At 41.7% G+C, this 26,568-nt stretch overlaps 1 protein-coding gene across 1 annotated transcript; it reads right to left on the bottom strand.

Annotated features, from left to right (window-relative positions):
• Positions 1-9,811: 9,811 nt before the first annotated feature.
• On the bottom strand, positions 9,812-11,850 carry LOC105887191 (GTPase IMAP family member 4-like). Its single transcript, XM_023514419.1, has 2 exons — positions 11,826-11,850; positions 9,812-10,837 (listed from the first exon to the last, which is right to left on the bottom strand). The coding sequence occupies exons 1-2, from the start codon at positions 11,848-11,850 to the stop codon at positions 9,915-9,917; spliced, it is 948 nt and encodes a 315-aa protein (XP_023370187.1). The 3' UTR covers positions 9,812-9,914.
• Between the last annotated feature and the right edge of the window lie 14,718 nt (positions 11,851-26,568).

The following is a 26,568-nucleotide window of genomic DNA, read 5'->3' as shown; positions in this document are numbered from 1 at the left end:
GCAGATAGCCACCCTTTACCAGGCAGCTGCTCTCTGAAATTTCAGAATTTCCATCAAGAAGCAAAATTACACCAGTTTCAAGTGGTCATGTCCACTTGGGGTTGGCTGGGACATATCCAGGAGTGAGTAAAGCCTAATTTGTCCCTGCTTGAGTGACATCTACACTTAAAGTGGAAATAGAGTGAAGGAGAGGACCCCACAGCCAGATGTTGGAGGGAAGACCTCATTCTCTCTTTCTCTCCAGCATGGAGATCAGCTTCAGCAAGGGTAGAATGACAGAGGAAGAAGCTGTTTACCCCTTACTTTTCCATCGCTCAGTGACAGTGTCATGAGTGAATCCCAAGTCTGGAAGTCTCTTTTTAGACACTGGAGGCATTTTCTCAGAGTGTTTGGGGAATCACAGAGCTGCTGATTAGAGCAGTTAAGGAGAATGTCATCATCTGACTGTGCTCAGTTCAGCCTCTGGACAGGTTGAGTGGGAGAAAAGTCCTAGACACAGCTTTGAATGTTTAGTTTCCCCAACCCCATCTTCTACCATGATGCTATTTCAGGTTTCCCTTGTCAATTTAGGTTTCTAACCATGTGCTCCAGGCAGACCCAGGCCCCCCAGGGCAAAGCCCTTACCTCGAGTTTATGCCTCTTCCCATTTTGCTCGCAAATCTCACCAGTCCTATGATAACCCGCAGGTCTCAGAAGGCCAATATGTTAAAATACCCCATTTCTCCATTCTGAACTTCAGTAACACATACCACCCATCTAAACACAGCCTTTTGGGAGGATCTTGAGAGGGTGAAGGAGTGATGACAGCATGGAGGCCACCTGGGTCCCTGGCACTTGTCTCCCTCACAAGGACAGCTAGAACAATGAATAACAACTACATTATAATGAAAATAAGTGAGGGAGAGCCCTGGAGTGCATTAGAGGAGTAACAGAAACCCTGATGTGCATAGAAACTCAGGATGGAAAGGAAGCCCTGAATATGTACGATCTCATCTGATCTCATAAGAAAAACAAGGTCAGACATGGTTAGTACTTGGATGAGAGAACACAGAAAGGAACCTCCGGCCTCCTCCACCCCATCCCACAACCAAGATCAGCTAGGAACCAGGAGGAGCCTCTGTCCATGGTGAGAAGGTAAGCAAGAAGATCCCAGCAATCTCCATCAACATGTTGGACACCTAGAGACTTCACCACTGGGGTCCTCTGCAGTCTTTATAGGCAATAAACCTAGCTTTTAGGGAGCTGCCTGGAGTCCACCTAGCTGTGTTCCCCCCAGAGTAGGACCAATGATATGCCCTACCTCTGGTGGCCCATGCAGCTAATGTGCTATGCTATCTTAAAATGGGAGCTACACCTGAATGTGTCTTACCCTGGGGTGAGTAGCCATGTCTCCCTTTCATTCCTGAGGTTAAGCTACTATCAAACTAAATTATCCCAGTACCCTGACATTCCCAATCCTAGCAGAAAACAGCTGTTGCATTCTTCCCTGTGGAGCCAAGCAGCAGGAAAGACACTCTACCCCTCTGCATCCCCCTTGTGCCAGGACTGAAGTGGTATCCTGCCTCCTGGGAAAATAGTACCGTGGCTGCTCAGTACTGACACACTTTCCTGGTGTTTATATTGAAGTGGTGTCCTATATCCCAGGAAATATTACCTGAACCACCCAGAACAGCCACAGGCCTGAACTGATGTGACACATTGCCTATGGGGTCCTGGCTGAGCTGAGCAGTTGTGCATCCCAGGGCTGAGCTGACATTATAGTCTGCATCCAGGTGAAACATAGCAGTGGCTGAGCTGAGACGCCCAACTCTACAGACCAAATAACTCCAGTATCCTGCTTCTCTGGAGCAAGACTGGTCCCCTAGAGTCTGAGCTACTGAAACAGTCCTTTGCCTGGGGAGTGGAGACATTGGTATGTTGATCCCTACTCCCTCACTCAGGGCTCAAACGACAACAGTGTTCTGCCATTCTTGGGTACTTGTCACTGCATCTAGTCTCACAGAGTCTGGGATACTGCCAAGCTGCATCATCCCAGGGTCTAGAGCAGGCGTCCTCAAACTACGGCCCACGGGCCACATGTGGTTCACTTAAGACATTTATCTGGCCCACTGGGTGTTTTTGCTGCTGCTGCCTGTCCTGCTTAGCAGCCGACTTGTCCTGGGGCCTGTAGTCCGGCCCTCCAACGGTCTGAGGGACAGTGAACTGGCCCCCTGTTTAAAAAGTTTGAGGACCCCTGGTCTAGAGTCTGTGCTACATAGTGCCTCATTCACTGGGACCAGAGTTGTCACTGAGCCTTGTAGTCTGATACCCATGTAGTCTCAACAATACCCTGCTTACAGGGACCAAACCTTCAGAGCACTTCTCCAGAGTCAGGTCAATGTTATGTCCTATTCCCCAGGGATAGAATCATAGCTACCACCTACCTTCTGTGACTAAGCTGCTAAGGAGTGCCTCATAGTCACAGATCCTGGGTCTATTGGCAACCTACATCCAACCCTGCCACAGATAGCAAACCTGCATTCCCTAGACCCAGGTGCTACAATAAGTTCACAGACCCTGAGGGTAGGACCCTGACTCATAGGCACTCTGGGCACCACACCTGAAACCCAGTGCTGTTTTATCTGCTAGTTCACTATTTTATTTTATTTTTTGAGACAGAGCCTCAAGCTGTCACCCTGGGTGGAGGGCTGTGGCATCACAGCTCACAGCAACCTCCAAATCCTGGGCTTAAGTGAGTCTCCTGCCTCCACCTCCCAAGTAGCTAGGACTACAGGCACCCACCACAATGCCTGGCTATTTTTTGGTTATAGCCATCATTGTCGTTTGGCGGGCCCGAGTTGGAATCGAACCCGCCAGCTCAGGTGTATATGGCTGGTGCCTTAGCCACTGGAGCCACAGGCACCGAGCCTAGTTTGTTATTTTAAACCCAACACCTAGAGGGATCCCCTCTGCTACACTTCCTCGTTGTGGATAAAATGAGAGTGGGAGAACCCCAAATGCTCTTGACATCAAGGACATTAACAATCTATGCCACTACCACCAGTGTCACAAATATCTAGGCCATGGAGGCATCCACAGTTATTACTGATGCTGAATGCAGCTAAAAAAGTTGCAGGGAGACTATACTACTGGACCTATCTGGAGACAGATTTACCACACTCTTCCCAACCAGAATACCAAAACTCAACTGCAGATGAAAGTCTTTCTTTATTGAAGTCACTCTAGAAATTTTCAGGAGTCAATTGTTTCACCAGATGCACAGACATCAATGTAGGGCCACAAGAAACATTAAAAATCAAGGCAATCTGATATCACTAAAGAACATAACTGTCTAGTAACAGTGTCCTATGGAAAGGAAATTAATAATTGCCAGAAAGAGACTTTAAAATAATGACCTTAAACTCAACAAAATAAAAGAAAATATAGACGATTCAACAAAATCAGGAAATCAATTCATCTTATCTATGAGAAATACATGGAAGAGGCTCAGTGCCTGTGGCTCAAGTGGCTATGGTGCCAGCCATGTACACCTGAGCTGGCAGGTTCGAATCCAGCCTGGCCTGCCAAACAACAATGACGGTTGCAACCAAAAAATAGCCGGGCATTGTGGCAGGCACCTATTGTCCCAGCTGCTTGGGAGGCGGAGGCAGGAGAATTGCTTGAGGATTCTCCAGGAGTTGGAGGTTGCTGTGAGCTGTGATGCCATGGCATTCTTCCCAGGGCAACAGCTTGAGGCTCTGTCTCAAAAAAAAAAAAAAAAAAAAAGGAGAGAGATTGAAATCATAACAAAGACGCAAACAGAAATCCTACAGCTATAAAATTCAATGAATGAAATTAAAAACACAACATAGAGCAACAATAGCAGCAGATTGGATCACACAGAAGAAAAAAACCTCTGAACTTGAAGACAAGTCACTTGAAATTACACAGTCAGAGAAGAACAAAGAAATCAGAACGGAAAAGAATGAAGATGTATGAGACACACATAGGTGAAAAAAACATTCATATTATGCAATTTCCAGAAGGACAAGAGGTAGGTAGATGTGTAGGAAAATCTTTTTACTGAGAAAATAGCTGAAAACTCTTCAAACATGCAGATAAATATAGATATCCTGATCCAGGCCACTGAAAAGTCCCTATAGATTCGATCCTAAAAGTTCCTCTCCAAGGCACATCATACTGAAATTGTCAAAAATCAAAGACAAAAAAAGGAATTTTAAAAAGAGGAAGATGAAGGTATCAAGTCACATACATTCATGTATAAAGGGATCACCAATAAACTAACAACAGACTTCTACAGAGCAATTTCCCAGGCCAGAGAGAATGGAATGATATATTGAAGTCATTGGAAAAAAATTGATACCCAAAAATACTATACTCAGCAAAGCTATCATTCAAAAAATGAGGGAGAAAAAAAATCTTTCCTAGACCTGAGGAGATTGATCACCACTAGACTGACTTTAAAAAATTGCTCAAGGGAGTCCTTTATGTGGAAGAGAAAAGATAATAATCACTGTCATGAAAACATAAGAATTAAAACTCAAAAAGGTGAAAAAGAAAAGAATCAAATATTATCAATATAGAAATCCAATAGACCACAATGATAAACAATAAGAGAGGAATAAAGGAAGCACATAAAAAACCACCAGAAAAAATTAACAATTTTTAGGAGTAAGTCTTCATTTGTCAATACTAACCTTGAATGTAAATAAATTGAATTCTCCACTTAATAGATACAGATGGCTGACTAGATAAAAAGATGATTCAACTATATGCTGTCTATAAGAAACACATCTAACCTGTGAAGATACATACAGTGAAAGTAAAGAAATGGAAAAAGGTATGCCATGCAAATGGAAATAAAAATGAGCAAGATTAGTTATATTTATATCAGATAAAATATAATTTAAGTCAAAAGTAAAAATAGACAAAGAAGGTTATTATAGAATGATAAGGGAATAAATTCAGCATTGCTCATGGCAACCTCCAACTCTTGGGCTTAAGTGATTTTCTTACCTCAGCCTCCCAAGTAGCTGGGACTACAGGCATCTGCCACAACGCCTGGCTATTTTTTCTTTCTTTTTCTTTATTTGGTTGTAGTTGTCATCATTGTTGTTTGGTGGCCTTGGCTGGATTTGAACCTGCTAGCTCCGGTGTACGTGGTTGGTGCCCTAGCTGCTTGAGCTACAGGCACCAAGCTCAGGGTCACTTTCTGTCACCACAGACCCAAGCTTACATGGCAGGCACCATATTGCTTCTCCATATCCCCCCGCCCCCATTACCTTTGTTCTCCTCAGAGAGCTTCAGCCCCTCAGTTTTTTCTTGCTTGTTCCCAACCAAACATTTCCCAACCCTGGTCTAGACTGCAGGAGCCACAGGGGGCCAGTGGGTCCCAGGGGATCTGGGTGACCTCAGAGCCTAGATTTTCTGGGTGGGTTGCCTTCTGGAGAGAGAGACAGAGATAACTAGGATGCTGGCTTTCTCTCATTTACATCTTTTTTCTCATCTTTCCCTGATCTGCCAGTGGATACTGAGAGATAGTTGAGCTGGGGGTCCCAGGAACTGTTTTTTCTCTGGGTTGGTACAACAGGGCTTCCACAGAGAGTGGGGCACAAACCTTTCTAGCCTATTTTTCTCCCATTTCCTCTTCCCCATCTGTATCTGGTGAGAGAGTCAATTGAGCCATCATGCCAAGGCTTCCACAGAGAGTAAAGCTCAGGTCTTCCCACTGGGTGTCTTGTAGCATACTGAGGGGTGCTTAGACTGTAAGCTCTCTGCCCATTTACCCTCCCTGGTGCCACTTGCCCAGTGACTCCATCAGGGCTAGACAGTCCTCTAGGCAGAGGGACTTCAAACCTGCTTGGGCAACCACGGGTAACTTGGGATTAGTGCACTTCTCCCTGGCAAGGTCAGGGATTGATTGTCAGGGACCCAGGGGCAGGCTTGTAGGCCTGATCCCATATATACTGGTCTCAGTCACATTGGTCAGGGCAAGGAGGGGAGATTAGTGACTGGATGAGGCCACTATAGCCCTTCCCTGGCAGCTTTTCCTAGAACCTGGGGGCAGACTTTGACTCTTAAAAGAGATACCTGCCAGTTTTGGTGGATCCTGAGGGCAAGCTCACCCAACCCTACCTAGCTGCATTCCCCAGACCCCCTTGGCTGTGGCAGAGAATAAGTATTCATTTGAATTCCCACCTAGCACCTGTGGCATTCAAGTGCTTCTCCTGAGGGACTAGAGCTGGTCATAGGATCCAAAATCAACATTGCTGCTTGTTCCTTCTGCAAAGTGCCACTACTGACTGGGAGATCAATCTACAGGCCCCTTGTAGCATTTACTGACTCAGTCATACAAAGTGTAGTTGAGTCTCACTCACAAGCACCACCTACTGTCTCAGAGATTAAACTAGGCATGCCATTTTCTAAATAAAAGAAAATCCAAAAACAAGAAGCAAAAGCTGCTCCAGATGAGAAGAAATCAGAGAAAGATCTCCAGATACATGGAAAATAGAGTGAAAAAATACCCCCAAAAGAAAACAATAACCCCGTGCCAATGGAAAACAACAAAAATGAGATACTGAATATGGATTGTAAGGAAACTTAGTGAAATACAAGCAAAAATGGAAACTCAACACAAAGAAACCACAAAAACAATGAAGAAAAAGAATGAATAAATCAAATTACCAAAAACAAAATCAAGCAAACCTTCTGGAAATGAAAAGTACATTTAAGGAAATACAAACCATGGTGGAAATCCTTAAGAATAGGCTATACCAGGCAGAAGAAAGAATCTCAGAGCTAGGCAATAACACCTTTGAATTAAACAAGTCAGTCAAAGGAAAAGAGCAGAGAAATAAGAGAATTAACAAAGGCTACAAAAACATGGGATTATGCAAAGAGACCTAACATAAGAATCATAGGCATACCTGAGGTTGAAGAAGAAAATACACAAAGGCTGAGAAACCTATTTGAGGGAATACTTGAAAAAATTTCCCAGCTCTTGCTAGAAATCTGGATATCCAGGTATTAGAAGTACAACAGACTCCTGAAAGATTCATCACCAAGAGGTAATCACCATGACATATAGTCATCATACTGGCCAGAGTTGACTCAAAAGTGGAATTCCTATGCACCAGAAGGAGCTCAATTGAGACCTCACAAACCAGAAGAGACTGGGGCCCCATTCTCAATCTTCTCAAACAGAATAGTGGCCAGCCTAGAATTTTGTATCCTACAGAACTAAGTTTTTTATAAGAGGGAGAAATAAAGACTTTTTCAGACAAGCAAATGCTGAGGGAGCTTGTGAAGACAAGACCTGCCCTGTGGGAAGTTCTCAGATCTGCATTATACACTAGTCATCACAACAGACACCCGCTAGTGTAAAACCACCTAAATATTAAAGTTAAGAGTCCAGATTCCACAATGCCTCAAAAGGTAACACAAAGCAATAAAGTTCTATGCAGGAGGAAGAAGAGAAATTAACCCTACTTATCAATTCTTTCAATAAATGTGAATGACTTGACCTCCCCACTGAAGAGACTTAGCCTGGCTGAATAGATAAAAGAAAAGACAAGCCAACTATCTACTGTCACCAGGGAATGCATCAAACCCACAGACTCATTCAGACTCAAGGTTAAGGTATGGAAAACAATATTCCATTAAAATGAAAACAAAAAGAATACTTGTGTAGCAATTCTCCTATCAGAAAACATAGACTTGAAATCAACCAAAGTAAAGAAAGACAAAAATAGTCATTATATAATGGTGAAGAAAACAATTCAGGAAAAAGATATAACAATCCTAAGTATCTAGGATTTAACGTAATCCTAACTTAATCCTAAGTATGCACCTAACAGAGGAGTGCCCAGATTCATAAAGCAAATCCTATTTGATCCAAACAAAATGATAAACCACAGCTGGTGTAATAGCCAGTGAGTTCAACTCCCCACTGGCAGAACTTGACAGATCCTCTAAGCAGAAAATAAACAAAGAAACCAGGGACTTAAAAAACACTCTAGGACACTCCCAGACATTTTTAGAACACACTACCCCAAAACTACTGAATATATATTTTTTTCTCATCAGCTCATGGAATAGTCTCTAAGATTGATCACATCTTAGGCCATATTACTTTCTCATGGGAGGTAAGTATGGCTTTTTGTTCAAATATTTGCTAAGTGAAAGTTGTAATGCAAAAGGATCTCATCTTTGATGTCTCAGAATTTTGGCTAAAACTCCAGTGATGAAAACTGTAGACACTAAGCACATGCATTTTCTGCAGAGTGCCACAGAAAATGCCTTACTCTGGGTGACTATTTCTAAAAGAATTGTGCACGTCTTTGTGTGTTGCCTATTTAATCCTCCAGCTTTTGCTAACTTTTGTTTGATGTACAGTCTAGATTCATTTGTGCCCTGGGGAAATAAGGAAGAGGTGTATGTCCTATTATGGACAAAATGGTTTAGGGCATAGAAAAGCCAATTTCAAGGTGGTAGAAGAAGGAAAGTTGGTGAAAGTCACATGTGACAACAGAACACGTTGAGGGAACATGCTTTGAGGATTCCTAGAATTGTTAGGTTAGCAGAACCCAGTAGAAAGGCAGAAAAGGTATAGAAACTTCAATATATTTATTAATACATTATATATGTTACTATTATATATGATTAATATATATTATATTATTTATATTGCTATCTATATATCTAAGGGATTTCTGCACCACCAAAATGCACAGGTCTTAGGAACTTTAGTTACATATAATTTCCATTAGCATATACTGAGAGCTAAAGAGGTAGTGATCTTTGGCTGGTGAATGGGTTGAGAATTTAAAGGGGACAAGATATGAGGGTAGACCATGGTTTTTTTTTTTTTGCAGTTTTTGGCCAGAGCTGGGTTTGAACCCGCCAACTCCAGCATATGGGGCCAGCGCCCTACTCCTTGAGCCACAGGTGCTGCCTAGGGTAGACCATGTTTAGCTCCAAAATGATCTCAAACCTTGAACAAAAAGTGAAATTCATCCTTGTATTATTAGAGTAGAAGTGGTATTTTTCAGGAAAAACAGATTACAAGTTTGCACAAATACGAGAAAACGGAAAAGTTTTATTATAATAACAATAAGCAAACACTCAGCTGGGTGAGGCAGAAGTGTGCAGATGAGCTGCCAGGCAATCAGTGCTCAAGGTGAGGGAGGTGGGGTCACAACCAGAGGTTTGTCTATCAAGAAAAGGAAAGAACTAGTCACTTATCAAATCGGTTAAATTGAGGTTGGTCAAAGAGTTTCTGCAGATACACCCGAATACACCAAACATTGTCCTGTTATTTGTTGAATTGCCCTTTCACCCTTTCTGGTATTTGGGGATCCCTACTAAGTTGAGTTCGCAGAGGTCTGTTTTCCAGACAAGTCTTTGGAACAACTTGAGTCCTTATGTGACAATGTAATTAAACAAATGGACATTTATCTAGAAATAATCTTACAACCATTTCCATTCTTAGGTTTACCTAAAGCAAAGAATTGATCCTCATAATAATAGGGTCCTGAAGGCAAATATGAGTAGCAGCTACAAGGAGAGACAATCTGCCAAACTAGACAGAATCTAGAAGAGAAACGTTTGCCAAGGAAAAAAGGCTACAGCATGAGGTCTTCTTCTCTGGTCTCCTGCCTTCCTTTTCTCTGTGAGTCTGAGTTAGAAATCAGAAGGTAGTCAGCACCAACACATAGTACTTTGGAGTTTGAGAGCTGGAGAATTAGTCCCTCTCCTGCTAAGTCAACCAAACATCTACCAATTTCCAGCAGTGAAATTTACTGCACGCCTTAGTCCTGAGAGCCTGAGAGATAGAAATGGGAGCACCCTGACCTTGATAAATGAGTGGAATGGGGCAAGGTTTGCAGAGAATATGCAGAAAATACAATTTTTTATTAAATTTCATCTTCCCTAAACAACCATGAGAAAACAAAGGAAGCAGCAATACTCAACACCTTCAAGATTATTTCAACTATCCGACTCTGACTTTCAACCTCCCTTCTAGCACCTTGCTGCTTTACAACATAGAGAGCTTCGTTTTCTGCTAATTCCCTCTCCATTTGTGCCCTTCTTTTCTCCTGCTCCAGTTTATCTTCCAGGTTTCTGATCTTTTCTTCATATTCCTCTCTGATACGGGCTTTCTCCTTCTCCAGCTCTTCTCTGTAATGTTGTTGCAGCACCTGGGTTTGTTTCTGAATCTCCTGCTCAGTCCTTTCGTACCCCTTATTAGTGTAGAATCCTCCCTCATTCTCCCTCACGATGCGTTCGACCAGGGTCAGCAACTCCTTCCTCTGGGCCTCCTGCTCAGCACCCGTTGCTCTATTGTTGAACACACAGTAGCGATCACCAAACTTGGCCATCAACTCTTGAATGTGCTCTGGATCGTCCCTTAGGTAATCACAGAAACTGGTACCCTCCAAGTCATCTTTTCGGGTGAATAAGAGAATCATGAATTTTCTAGCCCTGTCCCCAAACATCTTCAGGATCTTCTCTGTGGCCTCACGCTCTTCCTCAGTGTAACGGCCCAGTGGAACTACCAGGAGCAGAGCATGAGGCCCCGGGGAGGTCAGAACCATGCAGTGAGCAATCTCCTTGCATGTGTCATCATCTGGCACCTCGGTGTTGAAAATGCCAGGTGTGTCAACCATGACAAGTTCTGTTTGCTCCCACATCCTGCTCCCTTTCTTACAGGTCTTCGTAATGGATTTTGGTGCCATGCGAGAATCAAACACCTTCTCTCCGAGGATGCTGTTCCCTGTTGCACTTTTTCCTGCTCCAGTTTTACCCACTAAGATAATTCTCAGTTGGCTTCCGGGCCCTGGAACATGAAGGAAACAAAAGCCGCACTGTCAGATTCTACCTGCAACTGTTCCCAGGGCAGAGCCCTCAGGCCCGGGCCGTTGTCTGTTGCAGGCTGTGGGCTTCTCCCTGCTATGTCCACACTCCAGGGAGTCTGCAGAAAGCCCTCTGCACCTGATGCTCACAGTCAAATGTCTGAGAACCAGCCCTGACCTCTGCTTCCTATCTTCAGGACCCCCTGAGCTTCTTACTCTGATCTCTTCCAGCTATTTAGCCCACATGAGAAGAAAGAAAATGGTTTCAAAAGATTATTCTGAGTGTCTGCTAATAGCTGCTCCTAATAAGGTGCAGGAAGTAGCATAAGACATTAGGGCATCTGCAGTGGATTTTTTTTTTGGGGGGGGGCAGAGCCTCAAGCTGTCACCCTGGATAGAGTGCTGTGGCATCATAGCTCACAGCAACCTCGAACTCCTGGGCTTAAGTGATTCTCTTGCCTCAGCCTCCCAAGTAGCAGGGACTACAGGTGCCCACCACAAGGCCCAGCTAGCTATTTGATTGTAGTCATCTTTGTTGTTTGGCAGGCTTGGGCTGGATTTGAACCTGCCAGCTGTGGTGTAGGTGGCTGGTGCCTTAGCTGCTTGAGCTACAGGTACTGAGCTGAGATTTATATTTTTAACTTGTATAGAAATTGGAGCATTTCCTCTGCCCATTAAGAAGTCATGCTGTTGAGTTGTACAAACCACAATTATCATTAAGCCACAGTTATGCACATTTGATAATCAGGATTTTGGGATAAGGGAAGTATATTTCCAAAAGTTATATGGCTGAGAAGAAGACTAAGATTAGTCTTTCTGATCAAAGGAAAAATATGTACTTGTCTTTACATTATTGTACAAATAGCATCACAGTGGGAGAGTCCATTCTAAGGACATCCTGAGGATTGTCAGTCATGGGAGGGGGTGTAGGAAAGGCATGGGAGGTAAAATGGAAAGGTGCCAGGGACCCACTCCAGCTCTGCAGCAGTTTCCTCATGTTGATGGTGTATGGACGACAATCCCTGGAGGAGACTGCAGATGTAGCTACAAATTATTCCCATCCCTGCACACGTGCCTCTTGTGGATTTCCAGTTCCTTCCATGAGGATACTGTTTGTCTCTTCAACCCTTGACTGTGGGTTGGCCGTATGACTTGTTCTGGACAATAGGACGGTAGCAAGCATGACTCAGGCAGAGGCTCAAAAGCACTGTGCATGGTGGCTTGCTGTCTTTCTGCTCTTCCTTCACCGCCTGAGGAAGGAGCCTGGACTAGCCCACTTACTGATGATCCTGACCACCCTGGCCTATCCAAGAGCCTGCTCACCCTAGACATGTCTGCAAGGCCATCCAAGGCCATCCAGTGCACACTGACCATGAGCTGACCACAGAAGTATGGGTGAGTGCCTGAGACGAACCAAGCTTGTCCAGACCCAAGAATTGCCCAGCTGACCCAGTAACTAAATAGTTGATGTTTCAAGCTGCTAAATTGTGGGATAGTTTTGGAAACCAAGAAACACTCAACTGACACAGTCCATTTCCATGGCTAAGGCAGGGAAGGAAAGGCCCTGTGATTGATAACACCAGGTGAGTCAGCCTGTTAGATTTGTTGGTTGTACAGAGATCACCAGTGGCCACAAAATTGGGGATGTGGATGAGGGATCAATTATTTCCTCATCCTCCTTCTGAATTGTCACCAGGCCAAGGACAGGGGCAGAAATGTAACCAGGGAGGCCCCAACCAGTGGTTCTGTTGTGTTAAGTTTGTAGGAAGCAGGAGGGAAAAAGCTGTCAAGCTCTGGATGGAGCAGAGGATATTTTAATCTCTTTTCATAACTTAGCTTCTGTGGCCATTTCTCCTTTCTTCCACAGGAGAAAATGTAAAAGGTCAAAAGAAATAAAAGAGCAGGATGAACGAAGAGAAAATGAGAAAGGAGTTTGTAAAAGGTTTTCTCTTGCTCAGATGGAGATGGCTGACATGGTAGGAGGAATCCCCAGCTCTGCTCTGCTCTTCCCCCTGCAGCTGGTCTAGAGGGAAGCCCTGGACACCCTCTCACTGTGATTCAGCCTTGGGTGGCCACAGCTGGAACTCACACCATGGTATGGGGCTGCCACTGTGGCTTTAACTCCTATAGATCAAGAAACATAATTATTTAGGAAAATGGCCAGTGCCTGTAGGTAACACTTCTTTTTGCCCCAAACTTGGTATTTTGATTTCTCCCATTTCCTCAAATTGTCTTTAACTATCCATTTTTGGTCTTATTTTCAGATTGGTCATTTTTCTTACAGAACCATAAGTACTTCTAGTTCCTCTGCAGCACGGGTTCTGGCTCTTCCCCACCTTTCTAACCAGTGATTTGTTGCACTGATGCCTTTTATACATAGTCTGTAGCCTGCACCCTCCTCACCCTTCACATTTTTATATCCCACTCACCTTCTCCAATGGGCAAGTTCAGAGGCACTCATCCAGAACCTGTCCAAGGCTGAGCCCTTTCACTGTTACCTACAAATGTTTTCCAATGGAGAAAGACATTTGAGGAATTCTTATTGGAGCAGACTTTGATGAAGATAGGTAGAAAATGGCAGTTGTTACAGACAGAGTCACTAGATAGGAAGCCATCAAACACAGATATGAAACATTGTCAAAAGCCAGACACTTGTTCAGAAAGAAGGGTTATTGTGTTATTCTTTAGAGAGTAGGAAACAGCTTCTCATAAAAAGAAAAGGGAAATCTTAGAAATTAAAAATATCGAGGGGGTGGGGAAGGGGAGGGGAGAAGGGTGGCTGGGTGGGGGGAGGGTGACCAGAAAGATGACCTATATTTCTAACAAGGGTACAAGTGAACTTTTCTAGAACTAGAATATAAATATTTTGACACAATCACTATGCAAATGACATGAAATTTATGTGAAACAAGTTGATGAAAGTATTTCAAAATGTATATGAAAACACTACACTGTACCCCATGTTTGCATTAATGTATACAGCTATCATTTAATAAAAAAAAGAAATTAAAAATATCAGCTTTGGTGATTAGTGTCAGGAAAGGACATAGGATAGCAGCAATGAGAAAACAGAGGGCTCTGGGTGTTTGTTAGGGTCCTGCTTCCAGTACCTGGGCTCTTTAATGCTGCTCTGCTGATGCTAACTCAGATGCAAAACCAGGAGACTGTGCTTCTTTAGGTGCTGACCTTGGAGTGCCGAGTTCCGCTCTCTCTGCCTAAAGAACAAGCATCCAAACAGTCTGTAGCAGCCCGTGTAGCCTATGGCTAGGAGGAGTGAGAGTTATAGGAAATACCTGTAATGGAACACCTTGGTGAAAAGGGCATGGAAAGAGATTTGGTTCTAACAAGCATGAGTGAGCTCGCGAGATGAGAGCATTGGTGAATTGGCAGTCTCTACACCTGTGGTGTTGAGACGCATGAGCTCAGCCTTATCTTAGGCTGGAGGAGAAGGCAGTCAAGAGGCATGCGCATTTTATCACGGATCCACTTACTCTTGACTCTGTCTCCTCTCCTGCCTGCAGAACGCCAGCACGGCATCTCTGCTGAAGATTACCAAGCTCTGCTAAAGACTAAGAGCTATCTGTTCTAAGAAGACCTTTACTCTCTCTAAGATACTCTGTCTCTCTCTCTCCAGCTAAAGTAGATAGCCCTCAAGCACCTACGAGAAATTGTTCCTGAGCAAGGTAGCTTAGTGGTCTGTGCCCAGAACCTACCTAAGCTGGGCCCGAGACCTGGCCAGTCCTGGGCCCCGACAACAGTCCCCAGATTCCATGGAACTATGGAGTCACACGGGTAGCATCTCTTCCCTCCTGCCTCCTCAGGGGAATTCAAATTCCAGTAACCCAGGAAAGTATTGTTCTTTAGGAGACATTTTCCTTAGTGATAAAACCTCCGACCACAAACCCTCCAGTCCTGATCTATGTGTGGGCTTTGGGGGGGCTGCTGGCTGAGCTGAGACACCTACATAGCCCAATATTCTCTTTACCAGCTTCCCAGTGCTAATTGTGTTTCTTCACCCAAATTTATTCCTGAAATAATGAAAGTATACTTATACATTTTGTAATCAATGAAAGGACTCATTTACTTGTAAAACAAGTATCCTCTAGGCAGCAGCCCTGGAAGAGACATTAATCTGTAGGCTTCAGTCTTCAAAACAGATTTCAGCACAAAATCAACAGCAACAGGAAACAGAAAATAGCAAGAAATCTATTCTCAGAGTAAGTTTTCCAGGAAGTTTAGGGTACACACCCAGGGGAGAGGCCCCTTCCGCCTAAATCACTCCCCCCCCCAACACGTACCTTTTCCTCCTACCTGAAAGACCTGGGTCCTGCACCCTTCTCTAATTTTGCTGGCAATGCAGTAGGATACTGAGAAAGAGGAGCAGAGAGGAAGTGAGGGGAGGAACTGTCTAAACTGGTTTGTGCAGGGACCTGCGCTCCTTGTCATTCATTAGCACAAACAGACCTTCCTGGAGGGCTGGGATTCCTTGATGCTGCCTAATATGGAGACCAGCAGCCACAGTGGCTATTGAGCACTTGACATGTGACAAGTGGGATTGTACCACTGAATTTTAAAAATTATTTCATTTTAATTTATTTGAAGTTAAATAGTTACTTGTGCCAAGTGGCTACCACATCAAACCTCAGAAAAACTCTGCAGTGAGAGAAGAAACATGAGCCACACCATGACATGACAGAAGGAATTTCCAGTTTAGAACCAGAGAGATGCCTGCTATTCTGAAAGACCCATGGGCCCTGGACCCCTGCTGAGCACCACAAGCCTCCCAGGTGATGTTTGCTCCTGGTGACTCAGGCCTGTGTAGTGGAGGCAACTATCTCCTCTCCTTGTTCCCAGTAAAGTGGGAGAGTGAGAGCTATAATTTCCAGGGTGTATCCTCTGAGCCATCTACTAGAAGCAAGAGAGGGTAAAGGACATTGATTTGAATGATTAGGATGGGCTCAAAGTCACCCTGTGAGTTGGTTCTGGAACCACTGAAATAGTCCAACCACTGGTATCTCACACTAAAATGGAACTGTGAGATATTGTAATGGGGGACCTGGTCCTTCATTACACCCATTATTCTTCCATTATAAGAGGGATCACAATTTTCCATTATACTCCACAATGGAGATGTTATTTAGAATTGCACAGCTCTTTAGTAATTATAGAAATTGCTGAGGTGTTTTTGCCAATATGGCCGACTAAAAGCATTCCTCATCCACTTAGAGAAATCAAAACAGTGAACGGACAATTACACATTGACTGTATCATCCAAGAGGGAACATAGATGTTCAACAGAAAAATGAAAGGAAAGCAAATAAATTCTGGGAAGGAGGAGGCAAATAGGCAGCCTCAAGGCAGGATCAACCAAAAATGGGAAGTGAATCCCTGTTACAGGAGAAAGGGAAGGTGTGTCTTTCTATGGTTCACTTTCCCACTGGGGAATTACTCTATCCAATTTTTGATAGGCTTCAAAATACGTATTTTTAATAATCCAGAGTTTAAGGGGTAAAAGATGGATTGTTGAAAGAGAATAAGAGATAAAAGGGTAGAGGAAATCTTAAGGTGACAATGGTTGAAGTTTTTCTCAACCAATGAGATTCACCAATCCACAACCTTAAAATAATCTAACAAATCTCAAAGAAGAAAATTAAGAACTTAAGATAAAATAGATAAACAATAAAACATCATGAAACATATGACTTTTGAAGGAGAGATGTTTACAGTTAGGCTTAATAGTAACAAAGTTAGATTTGTTTTGATTTCTTAATAGTAACAAAGTTAGAAAGCAGTGGAAGCATATTTTCAATGTGGTTAGAGAAAATAACAGTCAACCCTAAAATAAGTACAGATTCAGGGAATATAGCTGTCAAAAAATAAGGGCAAGATAAACACATTTCAGCCAACAATGACTGAGAGTCATTGCTTGCCAGTAGTAAAACCTCATTCCTAAAGAGCATACTTGAGGCAATAGAAAAGTAATCCAAGATAGTAAACCCTAGTGATAAAGAAGACTAAGTCTAGGCAAATATAAGCTATGAAAAATAACAGTAATACCTTCTAGGGTTAAAAAAGGAAAAAGAGAAAGGGGATAGGGAGGGGAGGGTAACTGGTGGGTCTACACCTATGGTGCATCTTACAAGGGTACATGTGAAATTTACTAAATGTAGAATACTTAACACAGTAACTAAGAAAATGCCTTGAAGGCTATGTTAACCTGTTTGATGAGAATATTTCAAATTGTATATAAAACCAGCACATTGTACCCCACGATTGCATTAATGTACACAGCTATGATTTAATTTAAAAAAAAAAGGAAAAAAAGAATTAAAATACACAACGGCAACAACATATAATTGGGGGGATCATGAGAATGGAATTATAAGGTTCTAAATTAATTTGTTATTTGAAAGAGGATGAAAACATAGATCACCATTAAACTTTGATAAGTTAAGAATATGTGTTCCATTCACTGGGCAACCACTAAATAATTAGGAAGAGTGAGTATAATCTCTAAACTAGTTCACACACACAAAATCACATGAAAAAAAAAACATACAAATAATCCAAACTAACACCAGAAAGAAGACAAAAAGAAATGTGGAATTTTATATGTGCATCAAATAGATCAGAAATTATACTTACTATAAATGCACCAAATACTCCAGTGAAAAAATAAAGATTTTTAGAGAGTCTCAACAAAACAAAACAAAGAAGCAATAAAACCAAAACTACTACATGAATATAGAGAAAAGTTGAAACAGAAGGTTAGGCAGTGACCAAATCTAAACAAATAAATACAAACTTTCAAAGCTAACTAGATTTTTAATTCAATATTGAGAGCCCACTATGTGTCAGGTGGTATTCTAGGCTACCGGAAGCATTAGCAAACAACAGTAGATAAGAACCTTGCTCTTCTGGATCTTTCAGTGTTTGGTGAGAAGACAAAATAAAGGAAAAAGAATAAAATTATAAATTGTAAAACAGTAGAGGTTAACTTATGTAAGAAAGAAAATAATAGAGTATGATACAGAAGAAAGGTTAGAGAAGACAAGCTGAATTTTTAAATAATCTGGTCAGGGTATAGCTATAAAGACCTCTTCATGAAGACAAATACAAAGATTTTATATTTATAGGTACCGCATAAGGAGACATCAAATTTATAAAGGGAATAATTGAATTAAATATGTCTACATTGGTGACACCTATTTCTCAGTTGTTGTAATACTCAATATATACTGATAACAGAAGGTGAATGCAAGTCACGTTGAGCACCTCTTATAATTGTAGAAGTCAAACATGACTTGAGTATTACAAATTGGATACAGTTATTTTTCTTAAAACGTGTATATATTTTTTGGCATCCTCTATATATGCCATGGTGTACTACTCAGCCATATAAATGAATGAAATAAAATAATGTTTTTTTGCAGCAATTTGGATGTAACTGGAGATCATTATCCTAAGTGCAATATCCCAGGAATGTAAAATCAAACACCACGTTTTATCTCTAATATTATAATTTGGAACTAATTTATGAGCATAGAGAAAAGTCAAAGTTATTGGAAATCAAGGGAGGGAGAGGAGAAAAAGGAAGGGGTAAAAACTTACCTGTCAGGTACAATGAACACTATTTGGCCACTAATATCCCCAACTTAAGTATCATAAGAACTATCCATGTAACAAAAACATTTGTACCTCTTTAATATTTTGAAATTAAAAAATTCATTTTATTTTTATACACCAATAATGAAGAAGTAGGAAAAAGCAAGAAAGAAATCTCATTTACAATAGCTACCAAAAAATATAGAGACCTAGGAAAAACTTTAACCAAGGAGGTAAATTATCTCTGCAAGGAAAACTATAAAACACTGATGAAAAAAATTTAAGAGGATACACACACAGAAAAGTGAAAGACATTACATATTCATGAATTGAGAGAATTAATATTGTGATCCATACTTCCAAAAACAATCTACAGATTCAATGCAGCCCCTATCAAAATATCAATGACATTCTTTGCAGATATAGAAAAAGTCTCAAAATTTGCTTGAAATCACAAATGAATCCAAATAACGAAAGCAATCATAAGCAAAACAAATAAGAGACAACAACAAAGCTAGAAACATCACACTACCAGACTAAAAAAATATACTACAAAGCTATAGTAACCAAAACAGCATGGTACTGGCATGAAAACAGATATATATATACCAAGAGAACAGTTTAGAGAAATCAGAAATAAATCTGTGTATTTATAGCCAACTGGTTTTCAACAAAGACACCAAGAACATATACTTTGGGGAGAGAACACCTTATTCAATAAATGATTTTGAATAAGGTGTTCTTTCTGAAGCTGCCAGAAAGATAATACTATACCCTTGTAATAACTGAGCCCCCAGCCCCTAATCCCAAAGACTAATAAGAAATGCAACAAACCCCTTACATTTGAAAAAGGAATTTCTCCTAAGCCTTTTAGCCTCAGCCCCCACAAGGGAGGGGAAGTTAAATTCTAGGAAGAAGCTTGAAGATACGGAAAGGAAGGGAGGGGTGGATTCCCTGTGTGAAAAGGGCCCAAGTTGTTTTCAGGCCCAAGCTGTTCTTGGAAAGCTTACCCAATACTTGTTTGTACCCCTCATTTCATGATTTTTGAGCTAATGTACCCCCACCCTGAATTGTGTAACCCTTTATGATGTACCCCATCTTATGATCATGAAGTAATCTACTTGTGATATATCTTGTGATTATGAGCCAGTATGTACCCCCACCTTGTGACCTCCTGCCTTAACTGCTGTGATTGGCTTCTGTATTGCGCTAGCTTGCTGAGTATGCATGACTATGCAGAATAATGGTATAAAAGGGCTTTTCATCTGCCACTTGGGGCTGCATGCCTTCCTGGTATCCAGCTCACCTGCAGGTGTAATAAATTTTATCAATTATTGCATCAAAGTGGGGTCCACCTTTTATCTCCCTGACTGTCTCATTTCACCCTTACATCTCCTCATATATACAAATCAACTCAAAGTGGATGAAAGTAAAAAATTTAAAACCTCAAACTATGAAACTAGTAGAAAAAAATACAGGGAAACACTTAATGACATTGATCTGGGGAAAGATTTTATGAAAAAGACCCCCAAAATACAGGCAGAAATAGAAAATGGGATTATACCAAATTTAACAGCTTTTGTACAGCAAATGAAACAACTAACAGAGTGAAGAGATAACATGAAAAATGTGAGAAAACATTGGCAAAATATTCATCTGACAAGGGATTAATATCCAGAGTATACAAGGAAGTCACACAACACAACAGAAAAAAGTTTTCAAATAATCTCATTTAAAAATGGGCAAACAAGCAGAATAGACATTTCTCAAAAGAAGATATACAAATGGGCAACAGGTATTTGAAGAAGTGCTTAACATCACTAATCATCAAGGAAATGCAAATCAATGCCTCAGTGAGATATCATCTCACCCCAATTAAAATGGCTATTGTCAAAGAGACAAAAATTTAAAATACTGGGTCGGATGTGGAGAAAGGGAACACTTACATACCATTGGTAGAAATATAAATTAGGACAGGTCTGGTTTTCACAGATTATCTCAGGGTTTTTTTTTTTTTTTTGTCTGAAAAAGTCTTTATTTCTCCCTCATAGAAAAACTTAGTGTTGGAGCATGTGAAATTCTAGTGCCATTATTCTGTTTGAGAAGACTGAATGGGGCCCCAGTCCCTTCTGGCTTATAAAATCTCAGTTGAGAAGTCTGCAGTTAGTCTGATGTGTTTTCCTTTGTAAGTTACCTGATACTTTTGCCTTACAGTTAATAATAGTTCTTCCTTAGAGTTGATGACTTGCCAATCTGATGCCTGTACGTCTTGGTAATTGCCTCTTAGCAATAAATTCCTAGGAGTCCATGTGCTTTCAGTACCCAGATGTCCAGATTTCTAAAAAGACCTGGGAATTTTCCTTAAGTATTCCCTCAAATAAGTTTTTCAGGTTTTGTGTAATTTCCTCTTCACCTTTAGGGATGTTTGTGATTCTTATCTTAGGCCTCTTTATATAATTTCCTATTTCTTATAGGTTTTGTTCATACCTTTTCTTCTCTGTTCTTTCTCTTTGACTGACTTGTTTAATTCAAAGGTGTTGTCTTCTAGCTCTGAGATTCTTTATTCTGCCTGGTACAACTATTCTTAAGATTTTCCACTGTGTTTTATATTTCCTTGAATGTATTTTTCATTTCCAGAAGCACTGCTTCATTTTTTATTTTTTTTTTATTGAATGGTAACTATGTACATTAATGCACTTCTGGGGTACAGATCTGAAACACTTCCATCAAACTGGTTAACACAGCCTTCATGTCATTTTCTTAGTTATTGTTTTAAAATGTTCACATTCTACTCTTAGATTCACTTGTACCCTTGTAAGATAAACCTCAGAAGTGATCCCTCCAATCCCCCTCCCTCCACCATTCCCCCCTCCCTTCTCTCTCCCCCCTCCCCGTATTCTTAAGCTGTTATTAGGTTATAGCTTTCATATAAAAATATAAATTAGTTTCATAATAGGGGTGTGTACATTGGATACTTTTTCTTCCATTCTTGTGATACTTTGCTACACTGCTTCATTTTTTTTTTTTTTTTTTTTTTTTGAGACAGAGCCTCAAGCTTTCCCCCTGGGTAGAGTGCCGTGGCATTACAGCTCACAGCAACCTCCAACTCCTGGGCTCAAGCGAGTCTCTTGCCTCCGCCTCCCAAGTAGCTGGGACCACAGGCGCCCGCCACAACGCCCGGCTATTTTTTGGTTGCAGCCGTCATTGTTGTTTGGCGGGTCCGGGCTGGGGATTCGAACCCGCCACCTTAGGTGTACGTGGCTGGCGCCTTAGCCGGTTGAGCTATAGGCGCCGAGCCACTGCTTCATTTTTTAAAAAAATTTTATTTCTTTAGTGAATTTTCCATTTGTTTACTTCATTGTTTTTGTGGTTTCCTTGTGTTGGGTTTCTATTTTTTCCTGTATTTTATTGAGCTTCCTTACAATTTTTATTTGAATTTTTTTTTTTATCACTTTACCATTATCATTCTTACTAATTTTCACTAGTATGCAGTTACTGTTTTTGGGGGGAGTGTCCTTTCAGTTTGATTTTTCATGTATCCAGAGATCTTTCACTGAATCCTTTTTATCTGAAGCAGCTTTTGCTTCTTATTTTGGGGTTTTGTTTTGTTTTCATAATGGCATGCCCAGTTTAATCTCTGAGACAATGAGTGGTGCTTGTGTGTGAGACTCAACTATACTTTGTATAATTGAGTCAGTAAATGCTGTAAAGGGCATTCAGATTCACCTTCCTGTCAGTAGGTAGTGTTTACTGAAGGAACATGCTGCAATGTTGGTTTTGGGTCTTGCGACCTGCTGTAGTCCCTCGGGAGAAACATTTGATTTCCCCAGGAGGTGTGTGGGGCTCTGGAACATCAGGTGAGTCCTTATTCTTTGCCACAGCAGAAGTAGGTGGGGGAAATGCTGCTGGGTGAGCTGGCCCTCAGTCTGTACCAAAGCTGGCAGGTATCTGTTTTAGCAGGGGTCAGAGATCTCCTCCCATTTTGGTAGACAAAGCCACGAAAAATGAGCTGGAATGCCTCATCTAGCCACAAATTCTGCTTGTGGAGGCAGGGCCATCTGACATTCACTTTCTGACAGTTGAATACTCCTTTCTATTCTTCTCTGCTCAAAGGTTTTCCCCTGTCTGCCAGCAGGAAGGAACTTAAGCTAGCTGAACTCCCCCATAACTGTGATGCAGGCTGGGAGGTTCTCTGCCCAGGATCCTAGCCTGAGTTGAGAGTGTGGACCTCCTGTGGAGGCAGGTGTGCCCCACAAGCACACTGTGGGTAGGACCCATACTGCATTTTCCCCCAGATCTGCCCATGTGGGCCCCATTTTCTCCCAAGAACAATTCATGTATCTCCCCACCTTAACCCCAAGCAATGCAATTGAGACCTGGAAGTATGGGATCTGGCTTGCAGGCCTGTCCCTGGGTCTCCAAAGATCAATTCTTGGCCATACCAGGGAAAACTGCACTGGTTCCAAGTTGCCCATGCCCATGGGGTGACCAAGTAGTTTCGATTTCCCTCTGTCTTGGGGTGTTCCCTGCTCTGATGGAGTTTCTAGGAAAGAAGCATTAGGGAGGGCCAGTGGGGATGGAGATCACAGCCCGAGCACTCCTCAGCTTACTGTAGGACCACCAGAAGAAAAGTCTGAGCCTCAGTTTCTATGGAAGCCTTTGTGTGGTGGCTCAGTTGTCTCCCTTAGTGAACACAGGTGGGGAAGGGGAATGAGAGAAAAAAAGTCTGGACACAACCGAGCCTTACTTTCTGTTGAAGTGTTAGTGTAGTGGGGGCACCAATAGAGAGGAGAAGCAATTACTAGGAGCCCTGGCTCAACCATCTCTCAGCAGCCATGGGCTGGACACAGGAAAAGGAACAAAAGCATGTTAATGGGAGAAAGCTAGTACTCTGGACATCTCTTTCTCTCTTTCCAGAAGGCAGCTCACCAAACATGTCCAGGTCTGGTGTTATGCAGATCCCCTGAAACCCACTGGCCTCTTGTAGCTCCTGCATTCTGGACCAGAGTTAGTAAATGTTTGTGTGGGAATGAGACAAAAACTGAGGGGATGAAGACCCCTGGGGAGGACAAACGTGCATGGTGGGTGGAGAGCAATATGGCACCAGCCACCTCAGCTTAGGTCTGTAGTGATGGCAAATGGCCCAGGGGTGGGGGTGGGGGAGGAGGTGTTGGCAGCCCGGTGCTTTGAGATTGAGAAACTCCAGTTCCCTGGTGGCAAGAACTTTGGGGTTTATAAGGGTGAAATGTTGCCATTAGGGGTCTCATGGAAAAGCGATGTCGCGGAGAATAAGCACACTTATTAAAATTGTGTTTTAAATAAAGGTGACCATCTGCTTGCTCAGGCAAAATGGCGAGCTTCTTTATTTACGGTTGGTTTACATAGGGAATTTTGTACATGTGTACTATATAGCAATGACCTCATTGATCCATTTAAACATCATGTGACTACGTTGTGATTAGCTCCTAGTAATCTGATAATCCACTCAACATACAACTTTTAACATAACCCTTTCAACATAACCCAATTTAACATAACTTAATGGAGAATATGTTGTCAGCCATTACTTCTTTGTTCTTATCTGATGAAGCCTGAGGCTGGAGAGGAAAAGGTAGATTGAATACCTGCCCTTGCTGGCCTTGTCATTTGGAGGCTGTTACTTCAGATCTTTAAACAGGCATAAAGAAACTTCTTGGGCATACAGAAATTTGTGTGCAAACCTCCATTCTCATGTAGGCCTTAAGTCAGGCTTTTTTGCTGGAATCTTTTATAAGGAATTTTCAGGCTGGACTTCTTAAAGCCTTTCACGAGCCCAGGTTTCATCTGTGCCATTAGATACCTGTATGCATTGGGTAAATTCCTCTTCTCTTGAGGTCCCTGAGCACATTTCCATTCCTGGACCCATCAGCAAGTGACCTTTGTTACCACAGATCAGGAAAAGTTACTGATGGGTATCTGGCCAGTTTTCCAAAGGGCTTTTTTATTGGCCTTATAAAGTCAACCTTAATTCCTTAATGCAGTCTGGACATCTCTGGAAATGCTATTCCAGCCAAAGCCTTGGTCATGTTAGGCCTGCAACCAACTTGGTCATTTGGGATTCTGCCTCAGTTTATCACAAGTATGCCTGCACAAAGTCTTTTTACTACTCTCTCTCAAATGGCTTTTTTGGCCAGAGGCATATAGGCATTTCGCCTATAGTGAAAGAGCTCACCAGCAGCGTGGGAGCCCACTGACTGCCAGAGACATGGGAGAGGGAGAAATAAACTACTCCACCTACCCTTCTCACTGGACTCTCAATCTGAGGGCAAAGGCTTGAGATCCTCCTGGGGAGTAGCTGGTGTAAGTCCAGGGAGCCTGGAGTTGTTGTCCAAGTTTAGGAGAGCTATAGATTTTTCTATCCATTAATTCAGATAGAGTAGAACATCTGTAAATTGACCAAGAGACTGTAACAAACTGATCCACATGTGGAGATGGTCCACATGAGGAATTAGGGCTTATAAGGGTAGAAGAGCTCACCAGCAGCTTGGGAGCTCACACAGACCATGTCTGGTCTATGAAAAAGAAGTCAATTTAAGGAGGTGATCAATGTAGGGAGGAGGTCAAGTATGGAGGTTCTACTGTATTTTTTGTGGCATCCTCTATCCTTTTGTGTATATTCTCACATATACAGACAGCTTCATAACACACTGCCTGAAAAATATACCCCCTTCTCCAGTGTGTCCTAAATTCAGTTTTAGTTATGTGTGGGGCAGATGGGAGCCAATCATAATCTCAAAAGACATAATCCCAAATGATCAAAATCCCAAAAATATAATTCTGGAAAAAATAATTTAAAAATTCTTTAAAAACTCTTTTACATTAACCTGGATAGAGTTGGAACACATTCTTCCTAGTAAAACATCACAAGAATGGAGAAACAAGAATCCAATGTACTCAATTCTAATACGAAGCCAGTACACAATCTAGTACATACCCACATAAGAGAAAAACTCAAATAAATTTAAGGTGGGGGGGGCAGGGAAATAAGGGAGTGAGGAGAGGGGAGGAGAGGGGGGCTGGGGGTTGTAGTGTATAGCACACTTCTTGGGAGAGGGACACAATTATAAGACAGACTTTACCTAACAAATGCAAACAGTGTAACCTAATTCTTTGTACCCTCGATGAGCCTAAAACAATTAAAAATAAATAAATAATCCCTTCCAAAGTTCTTTAAGGGTATTTATTTACACATTTAAAGTAGGATTTATTTGGGAAACATAAAAACTTGACATAACATTTCATAGGCCACTTTACACAGGCAAAAACAACACATAATTTTGCAAGCATTAACACTCAGGTGTTCTAATGACAGTCACAGCAGGTGTATTGATGCTGAGCAGGCAACCTGTCTTTATAAAGAAATAAGCAAAGAAGGGAAATGTATAAATGCATATCACTATGGTTGGTAATTGTGAGCACCCAGCTTTATAACTGCAGTCATCTGAAATGCCATGACAGACAACCTAAGTCCTTCAATGAGATCAATCAAAAGCTGCCATGGTTGGTAGCTCCCAAAGAGCTAAGATCTTGAAAAATTTTACCTTTCATAAGCAGACATACAAAAAGGATGTATTTTTATTTATATGAAGAAGTTTCAACATTTTTACATACACACATAATACACACAAAGTCAACGTTGTGATAACGCACTTTTGTCAACTCAAATTTGCAAAAAATGCATAAAAGGATTAGAATTCTCTCAAAATCTCTATAAAATTTATACCTCTGGTATTGGAAGTGATGTAAAGATGAAATTTACAGCATAAAACATTTTAAAAAATAATGCTAACAATTTAAAATAGTGAAAAAAAGTAAAAGAAAAGGAAAAGAATAAAATGAAACTAAAAAGAAAATTCACCATATGAAAAAGTATATTACAGGAATAGGTTATGGGCAATTGCACAGAGATTGTCCATAAAAGCTGACTGACTGGCTTGGTGCCTATAAGTCAGCAGCTATGGCACCAGCCATATACACCACTGCTGGCAGATTCAAACTCAGCCTGGGCCTGCCAAACAACAACAACAACAACAACAACAACAACAAACAGCCAGGTGTTGGCTCCGCGCCT

Source organism: Otolemur garnettii, unplaced genomic scaffold, assembly GCF_000181295.1.
Source record: "Otolemur garnettii isolate 467f Iridium unplaced genomic scaffold, OtoGar3 scaffold00053, whole genome shotgun sequence".
NCBI classification, from domain to species: domain Eukaryota; kingdom Metazoa; phylum Chordata; class Mammalia; order Primates; family Galagidae; genus Otolemur; species Otolemur garnettii.
This window is presented reverse-complemented; position numbering and strand designations above follow the sequence as displayed.

What these genes read in the sequence shown, in the direction of transcription:
- LOC105887191 (XM_023514419.1), bottom strand. Translation starts at nt 11,850, where the DNA reads ATGAGGAAACTGCTGCAGAGCTGGA. An exon ending in GAAACTGCTGCAGAGCTGGA is followed by an intron (nt 10,838 to 11,825) that starts GTGGGTCCCTGG and finishes TTCATGTTCCAG; the next exon opens with GGCCCGGAAGCCAACTGAGA.